This window comes from Podarcis gaigeae, assembly GCF_964106915.1.
Source record: "Podarcis gaigeae genome assembly, chromosome: 8".
NCBI lineage: Eukaryota > Metazoa > Chordata > Lepidosauria > Squamata > Lacertidae > Podarcis > Podarcis gaigeae.
The window spans coordinates 19,400,080-19,421,511 of record NC_139684.1 but is presented as its reverse complement, the minus strand read 5'-3'; the positions used below and the strand labels follow the sequence as shown (position 1 = coordinate 19,421,511).

Here is a 21,432-nt window from a genome sequence, read left to right as displayed (position 1 = left end):
CATATACTGCCGAGGAAATGTGCACAGTTTGCCTGTAGGGGACATATTATGTGCACGTTTTCCGTGAGGCCTGGTGAATGTGCACAATGGCCGGTTATTATGCACATGAACCACTCAACTCACATTATCTCCAACATATACACACGTAAACACACACATATATAATTGGCTGTGGATAAAAGACTCACAGTGCCCTCAATCCTTCTTCTTCTTTCCTTAGATGCTAGAGTCCCCAGACCCTCGCATCACTGACCCGCGTCGGACGTGGATTTCATTTGTACATCGTCCTGATGACGGCAGCAACTCCAAAAAGAAATGCAAAGGCAGAGATAAGAAATTAGTAGGTTATTCTCGGAAGCACTTTTAGCTGTCCATTACATCCATCGTGATAATAAACCCTTCCCTCTGGTTCTGAAGTTCAGGGTGGGAGTGCCGTTAATCTGTGCAGTCAAAATGGCACCATTCATCTATGAGAGGGTGGGGTCAGTTTGGGGAAACTCCAAGGTTTGCAGAAGTAGAGAAGCATTGGGGGGGGGGGCAGTGGGAGGATTGCAGTTTTATGCATGTCTATTCAGAAATAGTCCAATGAAGAATACTCCTCCCAGGATAAATGCAGCGCCGGATTTAGGTTTAATGAGGCCCTGAGCTACTGAAGGTAATGGGGCCCTTTCTATGTCCAGCTGTCCTTTGTTAACAACAAATTGTCGCTTTTTTTTTTGTCGAATATATGCTGTATGGTAATTTATGGACCTAAGAGGTACCTAAAGCCATGTGCACATAACAAAATATGTATTTTAAAAAGTAATTGTTGAACTGAAATACAATTAAGAAGTATATTAATAGTGAAATAATTATTAAGCTCTAACTTAAAATGATTGGGGGCCCATTACTTACATCATAGGAGCCCACACGACACAAAACACTGTTGCTGTAGTTAGCTTTTATTTTATTAGTTTTTTCTCTTATATTTTGGAAATGTACATCCAGCTTTTTTCCCCTTTAATTTTTTTTTTGGGGGGGGCCCAAGAGAGTGGGGCCCTAAGCTATAGCTTGTTTAGCTTATATGTAAATCCAGCACTGGTTAAATGTGTATAGGATTGCAACCTAGGGTGTGTGTGTGTGTGTTTGGGGTGGGGGGCAGCGAACATATTGCCACTCACATTCATTTTGTGAGTCACTGACCCCCAGTTCCGTCTTCTGCCTCCCCAGTTAAAAGATCTTGAGCTATGGGACTGCAAAGAACAGAACAGGAGCCCTGCAGCTTATATCTGGCCCATGGGTGTAGCCAGGATTTATCATGTGGGTTTTTTTTTTTTTGCGGGGGGGAGAGGACACCCACCTGTAACCATCCTCTTTCTGGCTCTGTCTAGCTGATTCGGAATGAAACATCTTGACATCAGTTTTTTAAAAATTACTTTCCTTTGACCCCATGTGCTCAGAAAAACCTGTCATTTCGATTTCAGATATTCTGATTATTTCTACTTTCAGTTAAGTATTTTTAATTTACTGGATTGGGGCTGGGCAGGTGCTCCTCTGCCTCCCTGGCTATACCCATGATCAGGCCTAAGGATTACTGACTCCAGCATTCTGTTCTCACAATGGCCAGCCTTATGCCTCTGGGAAGCCTGCAAGCAGGATCTGAGTGCAACAGCAACTCTCCTCTCTTGCAGTTCCCAGAAACTGGTATGCAAAGGTTTACTGCCTCTGATAGTGGAGGCAGAACAGAGCCACCATAGCTAGCAGCCTCCTCCTCCTCTAGCAGAGCATCGTGTGATTTGCTTTCAGATTATTCTCAGCTTCAGTCCCTGGTGTCTGCAGTTGGGGGTCCTTATCCTAGGAACAGAAGAAGAGCCTTCTGGATCAGGGCCCATGTTGTCCAGCGTCCTGTTCTCACAGTGGCCAACCAGGTTCCTGTGGGAAACCAGCAAGCTGGACCTGAGCACATGAGCATTACTCTGACCAAGTGTAGCCATCATGGCTAGTAGATGTTGATAGCCTTATCCTCCAGATCTACCAAACCATCTGCCAAAGACCCTGAAGAGCAAATGCCAACGATCTGATGTTGGGCTAAGTCAACTGGGGTAAACCTTTGCCCCTTCGGATCCTGCCAAACTACAACTGCTGTCATCCACCCTGACCATTGACTACCCTTGCTAGGGCTGATGGGAGTTGTAGTCCAGCAACATCTTTTTTTTAAAAAAAAAATATTGAATGATTTTATGTTACAAAAAAACATTACAACCATACTACCACTAAATATAATTGAGAAATAAAAATTACATACATCAATATTTAGTTTGTTATTTGTTATTTGCCGTCTTATTTCCTCCCAAACATTCCATACAAAACACACATATGTACAGACACACACAAAAAATGATAATAATGAAAGTAAATATTTTTTACCCTTTTATCTTTCAAAATCTTTTCTTCAGTTTTGACTTCCTGTCAAGTCCCTTCCCATATGTTTTATCTTACAATCAAATGTACACAAAACAATAAACCTTTCTATAGAAATTCTATATAGAAATTCTATATAAATTTTCTGATACATTCTGAAAACATAATAAATCCTTAATTGTTATCCAGCAACATCTGTTGAGCAGAAAGTTCCCCACCCCCTGGATGGCCTTTGTGGCCCGACCCAGCATCTGACAGCTTTGCTTGTGGACTTGTCAAAAAAGGCAGCACCATGGATCAAGTCTAACTGTGTCGCTTCCTTCCTTAAAACTGACTGTCAGGGCAAATTGTATTTTAATTGTCGGGTTGTATTCTCTCCCTCCCTCAACCCCCCCCTCCCACACACCAGTTTGTATTATTCTGTATTTTGTAAACGTTGTGAGTTTTGCCTTGAAACCCAACTTGGGAGAAAGGTGGGATATAGAATCTATGAAATGAAGGAGTCAAATAAAATAAACCAGGCTAGCGTATTTATCACAAATAAGGTTTCTGAATCCCCTCCCTCTTCCCAAACACTCTTCTTTCTTTCAGCGTGGCCTTGTTGGACCTCCAGGACCCCCAGGCCCTCCAGGACCCCAGGGGGCTCCAGGGGCAGAAGTCACCCAGGAAGTCTTGCTGCAGGAGTTCAAGAAGATGTTAAAAGGTACGCGGGTTCAGGAGAGGCCGGCCTCCTTCCAAGCTCAGGCGGCAGCATCTTCCTCTCTCCTCCTTTTTCTCAAGCCCTCATTTTATTTATTTTTTTTACCATGGCTCTGTTGTTGTTGTTGTTTAGTCGTTTAGTCGTGTCCGACTCTTCGTGACCCCATGAACCAGAGCACGCCAGGCACTCTTGTCTTCCACTGCCTCCTGCAGTTTGGTCAAACTCAAACTGTCCAACCATCTCGTCCTCTGTCGTCCCTTTCTCCTTGTGCCCTCCATCTTTCCCAACATCAGGGTCTTTTCCAGGGAGCCTTCTCTTCTCATGAGGTGGCCAAAGTATTGGAGCCTCAGTTTCAGGATCTGTCCTTCCAGTGAGCACTCAGGGCTGACTTCCTTAAGAATGGATAGGTTTGATCTTCTCACAGTCCATAGGACTCTCAAGAGTCTCCTCCAGCACCACAATTCAAAAGCATCAATTCTTCGGCGATCAGCCTTCTTTATGGTCCAGCTCTCACTTCCATACTTCACTACTGGGGAAACCATGGCTTTAACTATACGGACTTTTGTTGGCAAGGTGATGTCTCTACTTTTTAAGATGCTGTCTAGGTTTGTCATTGCTTTTCTCCCAAGAAGCAGGCGTCTTTTAATTTTGTGACTGCTGTCACCATCTGCAGTGATCATGGAGCCCAAGAAACTAAAATATTTCACTGCTTCTATTTCGTCCCCTTCTATTTGCCAGGAGGTGATGGGACCAGTGGCCATGATCCTAGTTTTTTTGATGTTGAGCTTCAGACCATATTTTGCGCTCTCCTCTTTCACCTTCATTAGCACCATACATTTAAGCCTCATCTGAAGCATGTTCAGAACATCAGAAGAGGCTCCCTGCTGGGATCAGGCCAATGGGTCCATCTGGACCACTGCTTCTCAAACGCCAGCTGTTTTGGGACTACAACTCCCACCATCCCTAGCTAGCAGGATCAGTGGTCAGGGATGAGGGGAATTGTAGTCCCAAAACAGCCGGAGACCCAAGTTTTGGAAACCCTGCTCTAGATAGACCAGCGAACTGATCTCACAGTGGCCAACCAGATACCCCAATGGGACATTTGCAAACAGGAGTTCAATACAAGAGCGCTTTAAATGTATGGTGTTGCTAGGGCCTAAGGCTGTACAACACCATATCTTTAAAGCACATGACTCCTCCTGGGAACTTTAGTTTGTATAGGGGGCTGGGAATTGTAGTTCTGTGGGGAAGGGGCAAACTACAGTTCCCAGAATTCTTTGGAGGGCAGGGCAAAGTGTTGTAAATGGATGGTCAGCCAAACTCACTCTTCCAGTTGGACAGAGATGCTGGATTCTCATTTCAGGGCCAACAAGATGGCCTCCTATTTTTCCCCCTTTTTCTTACAGAAGCCACTGAGCGACGGGCCCCTCCAGCTTTGCCAACCCCCCTGAGTGAGGCGCCCCCTTTGCTGCTCTCCCTGGAGGAGGCCTCCCCCTACCGGCGAGTGGAGGAGGCTTTTCACTGCAAACTCAAGGGCCAGATCGTTGTGGACAAGAAGACTTTGATGGAACTCCAGAACTTCCAGATGGTGAGGAGACCACTCCTCTTTAACTAGTGGGCGTTATCGGACGGTGTGAGGCACGTATTGGGTTGTAGTCAAGGCTAGTCCTGATTAGAGTAGACCCACTGATGTTAAGGACTAACTTAGGCCATGGCTACTTCCCCCGAAGGATTCTAGGAGCTGTCATTTGTTAAGGGTGCTGAGAGCTGTGAGGAGACTCATGTTCTCCCTCAAAGAGCTACCTTTCCCAGAGTTCCCCAGGAAGAAGAGTTGATTGTTAAACCATGTGGGGAATCATAACTCGGGGGGGGGGGATAGGGGGTCTCCTCACAACTCTCAGCACCTATAGCCAACGGCAGCTCCCAGAATCCTTTGGGGGAAGCCATGGCTGTTCAAAGTGATATTATAGTGTTATAAAAGTAAGAATATGGCCTAAGTTTGTAGTTTGTTTACTTACTTTAAGGATTTCATAACCCTCTCAGCCTTGGAATGGCAAGTTTGAGTCCTAGAGCAATTCTTCAACCTCAGTGAATTGCCAAGAGCCTCTAAAAGTAAAATCTCTGCATATGGAGGTTGGAAGGGGGGGGCAAAGTTCTCTGGAAGGATAATCCTGGTGCCATGCTAATTGGCGTGGAGAGAGGGAGACTTAAGACATCTTAATAGCCATCAGGGGCTGTAATGGAGGGAGTCAGTCCTTTCTTAATTATGTTTGGCGGATTCCTGGGGCCTGCCCGTGCCAAGGGGTACACTGGTGCCAGCACTTGTGGGCCTGAGCAGGGCGTGTTCGGGGCACGAACGTAGCCGTGAGTCTGCGGCACAGTTGCTGTGGGCGCCGACAGCAGGATGAGAGGGCATCCTGGCGACGAAAGGGAAAATAGGGCCTTGTCAAGGCGGCATTTCATCACCTCTGTCTTCGGGTGTATCTGCAGACTGAACGCAAAGTCCTTGGGAATCAGAAGTGGGAAGAGAGACCTGTTGCGCTCCAGCCCTGCTTGTGGGGTTCCCAGAGGGCCGGCTGGTTGGCCACTATGGGAGCCCTAGTTTGGGTCTGATCTGTCAGGGCTCTCATTCATCATTCTCCTCCTGGATATCTTTACTAGATATCCAAATTTGTGAATGACATGGGTATGTTTAGCATAGGGAAAGAGGAGGCTGAGAGGAGATACGATGCCATCTTCAAATATCTCAAGGGCTGTCCCATGGAAGATGGAGCAAGCTTGTTTTCTCCTGCCCTGGAGGGTAGGACTCGAACCCATGGCTTTGAGTTACAAGAAAGGAGATTCGGACTAAAGTCAGACAGTGTGAGCTGTTTGACAGTGGAATGGTTTCCCTCGGGAGGTGGTGGACTCTCCTTTCTGACGCGCAGCGTGAATTAATAATGCAGAGTTTTTAAGTGGAAGAATAAGAGCTTTACTGAGTTAAAATAAACTTCTTCATAAACAACATGGTTCCAAACCGTTTGACTGAGATTACATTCTGACTCTGCTCACAACTGAGGCAGACTGACTCTGACTGAAATCTTACAGAGAACACACGGAGAAAATGGCTGCTACTTATAAGGAGAATGAGACACGTGTCAGAGTGACTCAACAGTTAGCAGCTGGCCTGAATAACTTTAGTAGGCCCTGAATAACTTTGTGCAGTCCCAGCACTTCCCAGCCTGCTTTGCTGCTTCTGCTTTCATGTGTCTTTGTCACATGACACTTCCTTGGAGGTTTTTAAGTAGAGGTTGGGCGGCCACCTGCCATGGATGCTTTAGCTGAGATGCCAGCATTGCAGGGGGTTGGACTAGATGACCCTTGGTGTCCCTTCCAACTCTCTGATTCTCTGATTCCATGGCTACCAATGGCTACTAGCCACAATGGCTATGTTCTCCCACTACTGATGGAGGCAGGATGCTGCAGGACACCAGTGGCTGGGAATCACAACTGGGGAGAGCTCTGAGTTTCTGCTTGTGGGCTTCCCATAATGAGCCTGTGGTTGGCCAACCTGAGAGCAGGATGTGGGACTAGATGGACCTTTGGCCTGATCCAGCATGGCTCTGCTTAGGCTCTTATTATATCTTCATGGTTCTGGTGAAGCAGATGCTCTACTGCCGAGCTCAAGTCCTCATAAGGAATGGGGGCACTATGTCGACGTCCTTTCATTCTGCAAGAGACAGAAAGGGAGAGAATGGCGAAGCTGCAGAGGGAGAGAGAGAGAGAGGGAAAGACGTGAAGAAACAGGAATGTTTTATCAAGCGGTAATTTACTGGTGCCGGAAAATTGCCTTCCATTTCAAGTCCGCGGTTTCGGGGGAATTAAGTCGCTGCCTCCGTTTTAGTTTAATTGCTTTTAACGAAAGGGGGGAAGGAACAGAGCTGCCAAAAATGGGTTGGCAGCTGCTGCCTAACAGATTGGAGGGACACACACACACAAATTTGAAAAGGGGAGTGGAAGGGCCCATACCATACACTAGGGGTGTCAAATAAGCAACTGAGAAGAATCAAAGCTGTCTTATGCATGGCCTTTGGCTTGATATTGCTCTCTACCGTCCTACTCTCCAAAGTGGTACAGTCTTCCAACAGACGCATCATAGTGCTGATAATGCCAAGGCTGCAGGTTCGATCCCTGTATGGGACAGCTGTATAGTTTTGCGTTGCGGGGGGTTGGACTGGATGATCCTCAGGGTCCCTTCCAACTCTACAATTCTATGATTCTATGTAGGTTTGCTGTAGCTCTGTAGCTGTTGCGCTAACTCAAGCAACCCACTCATTTTATCTGATTTTTATTGATAAATATATTATGTATATCTGCCCGTTTTGTGGATTTTAGCTGTGTTTTATCCATCCTTTTACGATGGATACTAAGTCCTTCTCAGAGATAGAGCCACCGAAATTAATGGACCTACATCTGTCATGTTCATCCATAAGAACGTATGAAAAGCCCTGCAGCTGAATCAGGACAATGGTCCATCCAGTTCAACATCCTCTTCACACAGTGGCCGACGACATGCCCATTAGGATTGCAGTCTTACCTGATGGATGGTTTGATGGAGGATCGTTGTATATTTTTTTACCCTTAATGTTGTTGTGTTAATATGCTGAGACCTTTGGGCCAAACACCATATAATCATTATCATCATAAATATTATTATTATTAATAACAGTAGTAGTAACAACAATTACAATAATATTATTAGTAATATTAGTAGTAACAACAACTAAAATATTATTAATATTAATAGTAGTAGTAATAATAAATATTATTAATTGTAACAAAAATTACTAATAGCAATAGAGTTACCTAGGCAAAACCAGATTTCTCTCTCTCCTGAAAAAAAACACCACCCAAATTCTGATGTTGCAGCAACAGCAGAACCTCCAATTAATGGGCTTTTTCTTTCCTTGGCACATTAAAGCTAATTTTCTCCTCCTCCCTGACTTGAGCCAAACCCACGCCGCAGGAGCCAAAGATAACAATAAACACCCGCACTGAGTTTATTTTAGGCTAAGTCCGATAATCTTTCCTGCCAGCTTTGCAACTGGAGACCTCTCTCTTGCATGGCAGCAGCTAAACCCGGGGTGGGAGGTGGGGAGCGCTCTTTAGGCCTCCTCAGTCGGTCCCCCCCAAATGTAGAGATGAAGGCAAAGAAAAACAAAGACTGCTAAGTCCTCCCCGTGCGCAGAAGAAAGTGATTCGGTAGGGCTAGGGGTGCGTGTATAGAGGGAGGTTGGAGAATTTTGCCAAAACAGAAACGGGAGCAGAAATGGCCAATGTATACTTGTTCGTCATACATCTGGAACGGAAGTCAGTTGGGCGAACATGATCAGCAAATGATACATAATTGATTACATAACTGCCTCAACCCCACATTTGCATTGTGTTTTCTTTGCAATGAAATGAGCCGGGTGGAATAATGTCACAACAACGTTCCTGGGATAGCTCAGTTGATAGAGTGTGAGGCTATCGGTTCGAGACACACTTTGGGCAAAAAAGATTATTGTGTTGCGTGGGGTTGGACTAGATGACACTCACTGCCCCTTCCGACTCTACAGCCTTAGGATTCTTATGTGATTACTTGGTGTTACGGATGTTATGATTTTGTTACAGTGGACAAACGAGATGAATGGTGCCATTTTTGGTGAAAGGCTTAACTGGGGGAAAAGATTAAATGTTAAACTTAAGGTGGTTACAACCCTGCGATTCTTGAATGTAAAGTGGTCTGGTGATGTTTAAAGTCAAAGACACAACACAAGAAAGCTTCTGTGTGTTATGAAATAGAGAGAAGGGGAGCAATGGAGGTGGTGGCCAGGGTCTCGTTGGATTTGTGACGGTGTTCTTTTTCTCCCTAGCCTTCGGCCAAAGGAGCGTTCCTCCGGGGATCTGGTTTGAACTTAACCACCGGGAGATTTACAGCATCTATATCTGGCATTTATCAGTTTTCGGCCAACGTCCACATTGGTGAGTGGGAACTCTTGCTGCTGGCAGATAACATGTCCTTTTGCCTTCGTTTCCCAGCCGGTCCGGTCTTGAAAAAAGAAGGTCAAATCTAACCCTACGGAAGCTGGTTCCTCTAACACAGGGACCTTATTTATGCCCGAGGGGCCAAATTCGCTTCTGGGCAACCTTCCAAGGGCCACATGCCAGAGGCAGAAGTGGGTGGGGCAATAAATGTTGATGTTAAATTTGCATCCAAGGCTAATTTCTGTGCACACATCTCTATATTCATTACATATCCTCCTTCCTTTTCTTTTTCTCCAAGACCACAGTGAGCTGAAAAGTAAACTACAGCTTCGAGCAAGAGACAACGTCCGGGTGCTGATCTGCATCGAATCCCTCTGTCATCGCAACACGTAAGTCACTGGGATGCTGCTGCAATAACATCTCAGGACACAGGTGGGGAACCTTTGGACCATTGTCCGAATGTGGTCTTCCAGCTCTCTGTGTCTGGCTCTCAGGACACTCTCCCCAGGCCACACATCCTCCCCAGCTAGGTCTCTCCCCAGCCCTGCTTTGTACCTTCCTTGAGCACCTTTGCCTGGCTGGAACATGTCCTTGAACTCTGAACTCATGCCTGCAAGAGAGGGGTGGGTGTTGAAAGCAGCCTACTGTGCAAAGGTCATTTTAAAACCCACTGCTCCGCCCACTTTTACCTCTGGGTCCGCCCACCACTGGCATGTGGCCCCCAGAATGCTGCCCAGAAGGGAATGCAGCCCTTGGAATAAAAAAGGGTCCCCCACCCTTGTTCTAGCATCTTTGTGGCAGGTCTAATCTAAGGTTTCTTTCTCAATGGCTAATTGAAGTAACAACAAGAACAACAACAGCAATATCCCAGCCATTCTTTCCTCCCTGGAATACACTTGAATCTCAACTTACGCTGGTCAGAATAACACCAACACATTATGACTAATAGGATTCAATAATAGGAGTCAAAAGGGAAATTGGAGGTCATTTTGCTCCACCCTCTGCTGGGCGCAAGATCTTCAATGCTGGAGGCAACTAAGATAATGAGAAAAGCTCTGCTGGATGAGGCCAATGGCCCATTGGGGTCAGGCATCCTGTTCTCTCAGTGTTCATCCAGATACCTACAGGAATCCCCACCAAAACAGGGCCCATGGAAATTAAGAACATAACTAAAGCCTGCTGGATCAGATCAAAAGCCCATCTAGTCTAATACCCTGCCAACCAAATGCTTCTTCTGGATATCCTGCAAGCAGGACCTGAGTGCAACAGCAACTCTCCCTACTTGTGAATGCCAGCAAGTAGACATCTTTCTTCTAACAATAAAGGCAGAACATAGATATCAGGCTTAATAGCATTCTTCTCCATGCTGCTTCCCTGACTAACCAGTTTCTGCATAAAAACCTTCATTGAAGCAGAGCAAAGCACTCTGTTTCACCGCACTTATCATTGAGGCACTGCTCCTATCTTTTAGCCGAAATTGACTTTCCTGCCCTTTCCACCCCCCTCGCTCCTTCGCGCTGGAGCGACAGAAAACGCACCTGCTCGATTTTCCTCAGGACAACCCTTCAATCCTCTCGTGGTCTCCCCTTCATCTTCTCTTCTCCAGGGTTCATGGTTTACCCTGGCCCACGGCCGCCATCTTTGTTTTGGATGGTTCTTTGGAAGTTGACTCATTCTGGAGCAATCGGGGGTCAAAATGGCTGCCATGCACAAAAATATGGCAGCCTCATGCATTCAGACCTGCTGACAAGCACCTTCCGAAGGCCTGCAGCTCCTCAATAGACCTTGTTGTAAGGGCTGTGTATCCTCAGGCCTCGTTGGAAAAGCTTAGAGATATGCAGTTCATTCGGCAGAGGGCAGTGGTGTTCCCCCAGCCCTTTCTAAACCCCCCCCCCAAGCTTTCCTTGCACAAGAACTGCCATCTTAGGCCTTTTCTCTTTCCTGATTTGTTCTTTGTCCGCCACACTCGCCACAACTCTGTCAAAACAAAAGTGGGGAAAATGTCCTCTGAACGGGTCTCTGCTGGCAACTCTTGAAACCCCACAGAAGCCAAAAAATGGAGCTGGAAGAAAGGTTTGGGAATGCGGCTGTGCCAAAGCCCCCCCCCCCTTCCTCTTCGTGACTCAGATGGAACCGATCTTGCTGTTAAAGTTCTAATTTAAACACTTTTATTGGAGGAACAGTGAAGAAGGTGTGGAATGCTGAAGAATTTTTTAAAAAAACAGACCAGGCCTCGTTCATAGACTTCGTTGGCTTTCCCAAAAGACTCCATGGAGCTTGCAAGTTGTTGTTATTAGTAGCAGTGGATGCTGGGAGATGGCAGAAACCCCTCGAACCTGATAGTTTGGCAGATACCTCAGCAGGGAAGAACATAGAGTCAGCAATAAATTGCATTCATAACATGGACACAAAATCCACCGCAAACCAGGAGCTTAATACATCAACGCAGCCAGTTGATGTTTTCCATGGGGAAAATCTGGGTGAACAGATACGTTTTAAGCTAGGGCCAAAATGCCTAATTAGGGAAGAGAGGATGTGTCCCATTTCGTTTTCTCATTTTTCCGGCCTTACAGTCAGTTCTCCACATTTCCTTTGCCTTTTTCAAAGAAGCCCCGCATGAAAATTCATCTGCTGTTTTGTGAGAATTTCTCCTAATGTATCCATTTTCATATGCAGCTTTGCCGAATACACAAATTTTGTTTTGCAAGCCATTTCCCCTGATATAATGCATATTTGTATACCATTTTCCCTTATATGCACTTTAAAGCACAGTTCTACCAAGTTTATTTTCATTTTTCGTGTTTCTATCCTACAAGGAGCTCAAGGTAGCTTATATGTGGTTCCTTTCTTCCTCGCCATTTTGCCCTCACAACAACCCTGTGAGGTAGGTTAGGCTGAGAGGCTGCACCAGGCCCAAGCCACCCAGTGAGTTTCATGGCTGCTTGGGGATTAGAGCCCCGGTCTCCCAGTTCCTAGTCCAACATTCCAGTCACTGCACCACACTGGTGTGAAGATAAACACTAGCTTAGTTTTTTTAAAAAAATAAATGTTATTGTTTATAGCCCAGTGGCCCATCACAATACAGTATGAGCAGAAATCACACAGCTACAAAACTAAAGACATTGCATGCCACCAGACCAGGACAAATCTACAATGTCCAAAATTTAGGAACGTTCCTTCTAGTCAGCATCCCTGGGCTTTGGCACTTGCACAAACCAGAAAAGTTGCTCTTACCTTTCTTGTGCTAGTACAAATAGTGTCACCCTATAGCTGATGCACATTTTGACGTCTGCCAAAACCATTTAATTTTTGAATCATCCGGTTGACCTTCTAAGGCGATCTGAAAAGGGGAGACTAATTTAGCTCTGGGTGAATCATGCAATGGGCAATATGAAACAGAATGTAAAAGATGCTCAGTAGACCCTCCGGGGTTTCAGATGTAAATATTTCCCAGCCCTATCAGGAGATGTCGGACAGGTGGCCATGCTTGTAAAGACTACTCCAGTTGCTGAAACAGAGGTGGAAGAGAGCCTCCAGCAAGTCAGGGGGCTCTTGCTCTTGGACCGTCTCTGGATAGGGGTGGATTCAGGTGAATGTTGGAGTTGGTTTTTGGCATGGCGGCTGTGGAAACTGGGAGCAGTGGAGTGAGGCGATGGTTTCTGTTCCCTCGGGTTGCCTCACCTCTTATGAAACATGACGAGGCCAGGGCATCGGCTGGCTCGGGGCATGCCTCTACCACCTGCCCAACCTGGCAGTGCCCCTTTATTAGGGCTTCACGTGCACCTGCAGGGTGGGGCAACCTGCCTCCGGAGGGCATGAGACCTGTTGCAATGTCAGTAGGAGAGCAAGCCCAAACGAGCCATCAGCTGGCAAAACTGGTGAGAGCGAAGAGCATGTCGTAAACATGGGGGTTTGTAGCCAACGTCGGCCCTACTCAGAGTAGATCCATTGAAATGAACTGGAGCGGCTAATTTAGGGGTTGCAGCCAACTTTAATCCTCCTCAGACTAGACCTTTTCTGTTGTACACATCTACACCCTCCTCAAAGTAGACCCTAAGTTGGCTGTGGTCATTAATTTCAATGGACGCGTGTCTGACATTATGTCTAACTTAATTATCATGTCTAACTTAGGTTAACATTAAGGGTCACGTTTAACTTAGGTTCATTTATTTCAACAGGTATGCTCTGAGCAGAACTTATTTGGCTACAACCCATCATTTTTTTACTTGGTTAGTCATCTGCCTTAGAACCCAGGGATGGATGGAAGAAATTTAAATTAATGTGTTTGTTGCTGAAACATCTCCATTTTGTTTTGCTCCATTTCCTCCAAATTATCTTCCAAAACTGACTGTGTGGGGAACCTCTGGTCCTCCAGATGTTGCCACACTACAAATTCCAGCAGGCGTGGCCAGTGGCCAGAGGGATAAGGAGAGTTGTAGTTCAGCAAAGGTACAGGGCCAGAGGTTCCCCACACAGTCATTTTTCCCCAAGATAATTTGGAGGAAGTTGAACAAAACTTTAAAATAGCCCATTCCTATGCATATACAGTGGTACCTTGGGTTAAGTACTTAATTCGTTCTGGAGGTCCACTTTAGCTAATGGGGCCTCCCGCTGCCGCTGCACCGCCAGAGGACGATTTCTGTTCTCATCCTGAAGCAAAGTTCTTAACCCGAGGTAATATTTCTGGGTTAGCAGAGTCTGTAACCTGAAGCGTATGTAACCTGAAGCGTATGTAACCCGAGGTACCACTGTACAACCAGAAGCAAACTGGTACTGTGTTCAGTGGGGCTTCCTCATGGGTAAAGGTGCAGAGTAAAGTTAGGGCCAGCTTGCTAATATACCTGGCTTTGTAAGCTGGTGGAAATCACAGAGGAAACAATGAGAGCATACTGTAATTGGAGGGGCAACCCAAATGATCAAGGGGGTGGAACAATTCCCCTATGAGGAAACGTTGATGCATTTGGGGTTGTTGTTTTTAAGTTTAGAGGAAAGGCAACTAAAAGGTGACATGGCAGAAGTTTATAAAATTATGCTCGGCATGCAGAAAGGGTACAGGGGAAAGTGTTTCCTTCTACTCTCATAACGCTGGAACTTGTGGACATCCCAACAGAAGCTGAATGTTGGAAGCTTTGGGACAGAGGAAAGGAAGAGCTTCAGGCAGCACATAGATAACTTGCGGAACTCACTTCCACAGGAGGAAGTGGGGACCACTAACTTGGGTAGCTTGAAAAGAGGACTGGACAAATTCTAGGAGCTATGAATGGCTATCGGCCTTGATGACTATGCTCTGTCTCTGTGGTCAAAGGCAAAAAATGCCAACTTCTGGAAATGGCAGAAGGGGAGAGTGCTCTTCTGCTCAGAGCCTACTTGCAGGCATTTGGTTGGCCACTGTGAGAATAAATGGACTATATGGGCCATTGGCCTGATCCTGCAGGCTCTTCTTATGTCCTTATAAATGATGGAGAGCTTGTGGAATTTGAGCTTGAGATACCCCACTTCTCAGCCACCGTGCTATGCCAAGCTATGACTCTGGTCCGTGAACATCTGTCTCCCTTTCTTTTGCACCTCGTAGGTCTTTGGAAGTTATTGCTGGTCTGGAAAGCAACAGCAAGATCTTCACCGTTTATGTCCACGGATTGCTGCAGCTGCAGGTATAAGGGGGTTGTAGAGCTGGTGGTAATGTAGCCTATAAAGAGAACCAGTGAATTGACATGGGTGGCGCTGTGGGTTAAACCAAAGAGCCTAGGACTTGCTGATCAGAAGGTCGGCGGTTCGAATCCCCACAACGGGGTGAGCTCCCATTGCTCGGTCCCTGCTCCTGCAAACCTAGCAGTTCGAAAGCACGCCAAAGTGCAAGTAGATAAATAGGTACCACTCCGGCGGGAAGGTAAACGGCATTTCCGTGCGCTGCTCTGGCTCGCCAGAAGCGGCTTAGTCATGCTGGCCACATGACCCGGAAGCTGTACACCGGCTCCCTTGGCCAATAAAGCGAGATGAGCGCCCAGAGTCGGTCACGACTGGACCTAATAGTCAGGGGTCCTTTTACCTTTACCTTTTAGAGCTGGCGGCAATGTAGCCTATAAAGAGCATCAGTGAATTGAGACAGACTCCCACCCCTGGGGCCACCATTTTTATGTAACAGGTTCGGCAGGTGGGAAGAACCGTAGCTCAGTGGTAGGGCATCTGCTCTGCATGCAGAAGGTCCTGGGTTCAATCCCCAGCATCTTCATTATTAGGTTTTATTTTGAGCATTTCAGGTCTCAGGGCAGATTACAATTAAAATTCTGAAAAAGTTGTAAAGCCGCTTCAAATTATAGAAATAAGATGGGTCATGTGTCGAAAGCCAAGGCATGCTTTGTCATGGAGGGGAAGGAGCCCCCACAGCCTTCCACAGAGAAGGCCCTTTCCTAGTCTGCCACCCCCACCAACTCCTGAGGGTGGCAGAACAAACAAGAAGGCCTCCTATGCTGATTTCAGCACCCAAGAAGGTCTGTAGGGAAGGAGCAGGTCTTTTGGATATTTCAGCCCTGAATGGTTCAGGGCAGTGCTCCCCAAACCTGGGTCTCCAGATGGTTTTGGACTACAATTTCCATCATTCCCCCTGCCAGCTAGGTAGGGACGATGGGAGTTGTAGTCCAAAAAGAGCTGGGGACCCAAGTTTGGGAAACACTGGCTTTGAACACTAATGGGAGAACCTTCAATCGGACCTGGAAACAAACCGGCAACCCCCGGGCTTGTGGTTCTCTTGTAGCTTTGTACATTGGCTCCCAGTATGTTTCCGAGCACAATTCAAAGTGTTGGTGCTGACCTTTAAAGCCCTAAACGGCCTCCGTCCAGTATACCTGAAGGAGCGTCTCCACCTCCATCATTCTGCCCGGACACTGAGGTCTAGCATCGAGGGCCTTCTGGCAGTTCCCTCACTGTGAGAAGCCAAGTTACAGGGAACCAGGCAGAAGGCCTTCTTGGTAGTGGCACCCGCCCTGTGGAATGCCCTCCCACCAGATGTCAAAGAGAACAACAACTACCAGACTTTTAGAAGACATCTGAAGGCAGTCCTCTTTTACTGTTTAACAGACTACTGTATTTTAATACTTTGTTGGAAGCCGCCCAGAGTGGCTGGGGAAACCCAGCCAGATGGGCAGGGTATAAATAATAAATTCTTATTCTTATTCTTATTTCTTCTTCTCTTCCCTTGTGGTGCAGCCTGGACAATACACTTCCATCTTTGTTGACAACAGCGCTGGTGCCCCTGTCACCATTCAGAATGGATCCGATTTCATGGGGATGCTGGTGGGAGTCTAATCCTGGATGACCCGCGACGCTTGGGGGCAGGGGGATGAAGATGCAGCTGAGGACTTTGCCACCTCTGTCTTAGGGGATCGCCTTCTCTTTGCCGTTAGGCTTCTCCAGCTGAGTGATGCAAACAATACTTTCCCTTCTCCCCGCGGCATAGCAATAATTCAAGAAGAAGACAAAAATCACGGGAGGAGAACAGTTCTTGCCACTGAAACTAAAAGACTAGATTTCGTTCCCAGTACAGTATATTCACAGGACACCTTCACTTCCTCAACCTCGGCTCTGAGATCCAAAACTTTGCTTTTGCTTCGGGATACAGCGTTTTGTTTTTGAAAAGACCAACCTTCCAAGGACATCTAACTCTCATCTGAACTGGGGGGGTGGGCTTGGTGCACTGTGGGTAAGTGGGTCTCTGAAGGCATAAGAAAAACAAAGGTGGTTCCAAAGCAGAACACCTACTTTGTGTGTAGAACAAAGTCCAGCCCCCAGCATGATTTGAGAAACAGCAGACTCCCTTCTGAAAGGATTCCTGTTTCCTGATTCCACCCTACCTAATTGGTTCCCTTAAAAAAAGGGGGGCCTAAAAATCTCCTTGCAATTTAATGCCGAACCGTTTTTTAATCAGCCTTCCCATTGCAGATGCAAAAGCATGTCCCACAAAAAATGGATGGAGAGCAACTAAGTCCCATGGACCAGTTACTCTCTCTGGACATCAATTGTTGGGTTGTTTTTTTTAAAAAAAATCTTTTCCTGGCAGGGAACCTATGCAGGCCCCTCTTGTGAACCACTTAGACCTTCCCAAAGGAAGCAAAGGATCCAACTATATGGTTGTAGCCTATGATGTCCCACTCAGAACAGACCCATTGAAATGAATGGACCGAAGCATCCCCTTACTGTCAATGAGTCTACTCTGAGTCCAACTAGCATTGGACACAACCCAAAACGAATGGGATAGCTGCAAAGTTATTCTAACAGGTGGGTTGTGAGTTGCAGGAAAAGCTGATGAAGGAGTCCCCACTTTCAGAATGGGGTTTCATCCATTCATCCTTCAAATTCTCCATCTTCACCACATCCCTGAATTTTGTTGACATTCCAGCCCTGCTTTCAAGTGATCGTTGTCAACTTGTGTGTTTGTGTGTATGTGTGTTTGCGTGCTGGCTCTGGCTGAGTTGAAAAACAGTTTAATAATTATTATAATTGAGAAGAGAACTGTATATTATTTAAATTATCTGTGCTTGACCGCAAGTGCCCAGCCTCACTATATGCAAAGGCAAGACTGGAGCTATTTGTAATTGGTGTGACGTCGCCAGAGTGATTTCTGACGGGATTTTGCCGCTCCGGGGGGGAAGAGAAGGGGGGCACGCTCCCACCAAGCACAGCCTCCCGAAGGGACAGAAAGGATGTGTTTGGGCTCAAGCATCGTCACGGCAGCTGGCAGATTTCCGCTAATTTCTTTCCAGAGACTTTGACATGCAACTGTGGACTTAACAATCAACACCCAGCCTGCACCTTAAAAGGCCCCCCCCACCCCGACTGTTTAAGAATCACCCCCGGGCCTTTTGTTGCGTTTCATAGTAACCCCATTAGGGCAGGACAAAGTGTTACAAATCCATTTCCCCCCTCTGCATCCGTATGATGAGCTCTCATTCGTCTCCTAACCTCGTCGATACACTTCTCTGCCCTCCCTGTGTGGGAAGCAGGTAGTGATTTAAACAGTCCACACCTGCCCATTTTGAGCAGGGCAGTATCCTGCTGGATAGCTCACTTGGTTAGAGCGTGGTGCTGTTAACACCAAGTTCGTGGGTTCAATCCCCATAAGGGGCAGCTCAGGGCCCTTCCAACTCTATGATTCTATGAGATGTCAGCACTGGGCAGGCATGGATTTAGCAGCCTGGTACTGGCAGGAGAGATGTCCAGCAGGGGAGCTGTCCAGCAACGACTTGGTGCTGGTTCAGCAGAGCTTTTACATTAGCCAGCAGACTGGGGGAGACGGGGTGTGTGTGTGTGTGTGTGTGTGTGTGTGTGTGTGTGTTTGTGTGTGTGTTATAGCAGGCCAGCTTTTCCTGCCTCTTCCTGGCTTCTCAGCAGGGCCCTGTTCCCAGAACGTAAACTCGTGTTTGCCTCCTCTGAAGTGGGAAGAGAGAAATTTGGTTCATTTTACATTTTGATGTGCACCTACCTGGTTTGCACTTTCCAAAACAACATGTAAAATCACGGCTATCCTTTTAAAATCTCTGAATTTTGTGGTGCGGTTCTCAAACCAAAAAAAAGTAAAGAAAAATTGCATGTATTGGGGGAAGTAGCATCACAAAACACATCCTATTAAGGAAAACAGCTTGCGGAAACACCTGCGTTCAGCAAAATAGCATACCAAAAATATATAAAGGTAAAGGGACCCCTGACCATTAGGTCCAGTCGTGACCAACTCTGGGGTTGCAGCGCTCATCTCGCTTTATTGGCCGAGGGAGCCGGCGTACAGCTTCCAGGTCAGGTGGCCAGCATGACTAAGCCACTTCTGGCGAAACCAGAGCAGTGCACGGAAATGCCATTTACCTTCCCGCCGGAGTGGTACCTATTTATCTACTTGCAGTCTGACGTGCTTTCGAACTGCTAGGTTGGCAGGAGCAGGGACCGAGCAATGGGAGCTCACCCCGTCGCGGGGATTTGAACCACCAACCTTCTAATCGGCAAGTCCTAGGCTCTGTGGTTTAACCCACAGCGCCATCCACGTCACACCAAAGTATATATGGGTGGATTAAAGAACACGCCCGCTACAACACAAACGAGTCTTTGAGAAGACTTTTTAAAAATGCAGAAATGGACCACTTAAGAATGGGGAAATGAGAAATGGAAATGGAAAGATTTGTTCACCCCAGTTCCCAAGGAGGGATGAAGGAAAGGAGGCCTTCAAAACACACACTGCATCTCCAATGATGGGGTTTGGTGCAGACTTGTTGCTTCTGCTTGTTGTCTCAGGAGGGTCAGGAAAAGGATCTGCAACTAGGTGGGGAGTCCCAACAGAAAGTACATTGGGTTCCTTCATGTTTCAGCCCGTTAGGTGAAGGCATCACCTGAGGTGGTGGCCTCAGAATGGGGTCATGGGAAATGAAATTCCCTCTGATCCCAATCTGTGCTGAGAGCCATGGTAAGGACTGGATGTCCCTCTACTTTGCAAGAGGACCTATCATGTTCAGGGGCCAGGCAAGGAACACAGAGCATCGTGACCATTGACCATGGGGAACATGGAGCCGCCAATTTGGGCAACGGCTTCTTTTATCTTGCAACATTTAGTCCTGCCCTAGATCTTTTACCAAGCGAAACATTTCCTGCAAGCTGGGTGATTCATTTCAATTTTAATTTTGAATAAGAGTGGGGTGCGTATGTGTCAAGAAACGGGGAGTGGGAGATGATTTCAAGCAAGCGCAACCCTTCTAGTAGCGCCTCTTGCCTTTATCGTCTTATGTTTTAATAAGATATATTAATAAATCTGTATATTTAGTCACCTTGTATACACAGCAGCCCTCGGGGCACGCATTTAAAGCTGTAAACATATCATTGCACACTGGAGGGGCTGCCAAGCAGCCTGGCATGTGATCGGCAGGCTGGCGGGGAGAGTGTTGACTTATTTATGGAGCTGGCTTGGCATTGACTGTGATGAAAGCTTGTGAAGGATAACGTGGTGCAAACAGTCTCTCTACTGCACTGTTTTCAGTTTGGCTTAAAAGCTCTAGGTTGCATCCGGTGCTAGTTCTGCTCAGAGTAAACCCATTGAAGTTAATAGACATGGCTAACTTGGGTCAATTGCATTCAATGGCTTTACTCTGTTCAGAAGAAAGAATTCAGCTCTTCACTTTTCTCACACAATCCTAATGGATCGTCTTCTATGTTAGTCCAACTTAAAGTAGACTCACTGGGCCTTATCCAATGCAACAGCTTTGCTGGTACACAGGATTTCTATGTGCAAAATGGATCTTCCTCTCTCTTCCCTCCCCCATACCCTCTAAATTAGCTCTGAAAGTTTGGGGGACCCTCCAGAGCAGATTTATTTGGGGGTGCTTAACTAGGTGGAGAGGAAACAGAAATCTTGTTGCACCAGCAGAACACCACTGGGTTCGTCAGTTTCATTGGGTGGTATTCAATGCTAGTCCTGCTCAGAGTAGACCCATTGAAGTTAATGGGCATGACTAACTTAGATTTGTTCATTTCAATGAAGGACTTAGTTGAATATAACCCTGTGGGTGGTAATTAACCAAATGTAACAGTTGGCCTGTTGAAACTAATGTAGCTAACTGGCTAAAAAATTTTAGTAGGTCTATTCAGTAGGTCTATTGAATGCCACCCAGTGGGTCAACTCAGAGTAGGATTTTGTTGGATACAAACCAAAAGGATTGCAATATTTAAAATTGGGAATTTCTTACCCAGGATTGCACAAGAATTATAAGAAATCAAGGCAGTTTAGAAAAGTTCAGTCCACCATCTTGATTCAAAATGGCGCCCACTTGTACCCAAGCACAAACCTGCACCTTGATCTCAGGAACCATAATGAAAAATTTGGTTACGATGACTTTAGAGGTATCCAAATGTGTCATGAACAGGCAAACAACTTTCCCAAATCCGTAACAAGACTAGCAACCTATTACCCAGCATTGCTTGGGAATTCTAAGAAACCAAAATGTCAGTACAGTTTTGAAATCACTTGTTAAAATGCAGTGCAGCTTCCAAAGCTTGGCTGTGCCATTTTGATTCAAAGCGGCTTCCAATCCTAAGTGGAAACCAAAACCTGCTCCTCAAACTCAGGAACTGTTATGGGAAATTTAGCGATAACATCAGTGCCGTGTTGAGTCCGCCCGGCCATTTTGATTCAATATGCCACCTAATTCTATCTAAACATAGATGAAAGCTGCCTTGTTGATTTCAGCAACCGTGACGCCAATTTTGGTAATGACATCTTGAGAGAAAATGGGCAGACCGACAAACACCTTTCCCAAATATCCAAGATAACAGAAGAGTAAGACAGTGGTTAGTACAAT

At 46.3% G+C, this 21,432-nt stretch overlaps 1 protein-coding gene and 1 long non-coding RNA gene across 5 annotated transcripts in view; one reads left to right on the top strand and one right to left on the bottom strand.

Moving 5' to 3' along the window:
• The window catches only part of C1QTNF12 (C1q and TNF related 12), a 38,520-nt gene extending 18,620 nt beyond the window's left edge, over positions 1-19,900 (top strand). For 2 of the 4 annotated variants that reach the window (XM_083752818.1, XM_083752820.1), the window contains exons 2-8: positions 221-340; positions 2,992-3,103; positions 4,507-4,688; positions 8,995-9,103; positions 9,405-9,495; positions 14,679-14,757; positions 16,310-19,900. In XM_083752818.1, coding sequence (XP_083608944.1) covers positions 221-340; positions 2,992-3,103; positions 4,507-4,688; positions 8,995-9,103; positions 9,405-9,495; positions 14,679-14,757; positions 16,310-16,408 — 792 coding nt within the window. In that variant the 3' untranslated portion in view covers positions 16,409-19,900. The remainder of the gene's footprint in view (positions 1-220; positions 341-2,991; positions 3,104-4,506; positions 4,689-8,994; positions 9,104-9,404; positions 9,496-14,678; positions 14,758-16,309) is intronic. The other 2 variants (XR_014567435.1, XM_083752819.1) reach the window with 2 other exon arrangements.
• The window catches only part of LOC310850913, a 169,449-nt gene extending 148,276 nt beyond the window's left edge, over positions 1-21,173 (bottom strand). Inside the window, exon 1 of the long non-coding RNA XR_014567468.1 lies at positions 19,139-21,173. This is a non-coding gene — a long non-coding RNA (uncharacterized lncRNA). The remainder of the gene's footprint in view (positions 1-19,138) is intronic.
• Positions 21,174-21,432: the final 259 nt, after the last annotated feature.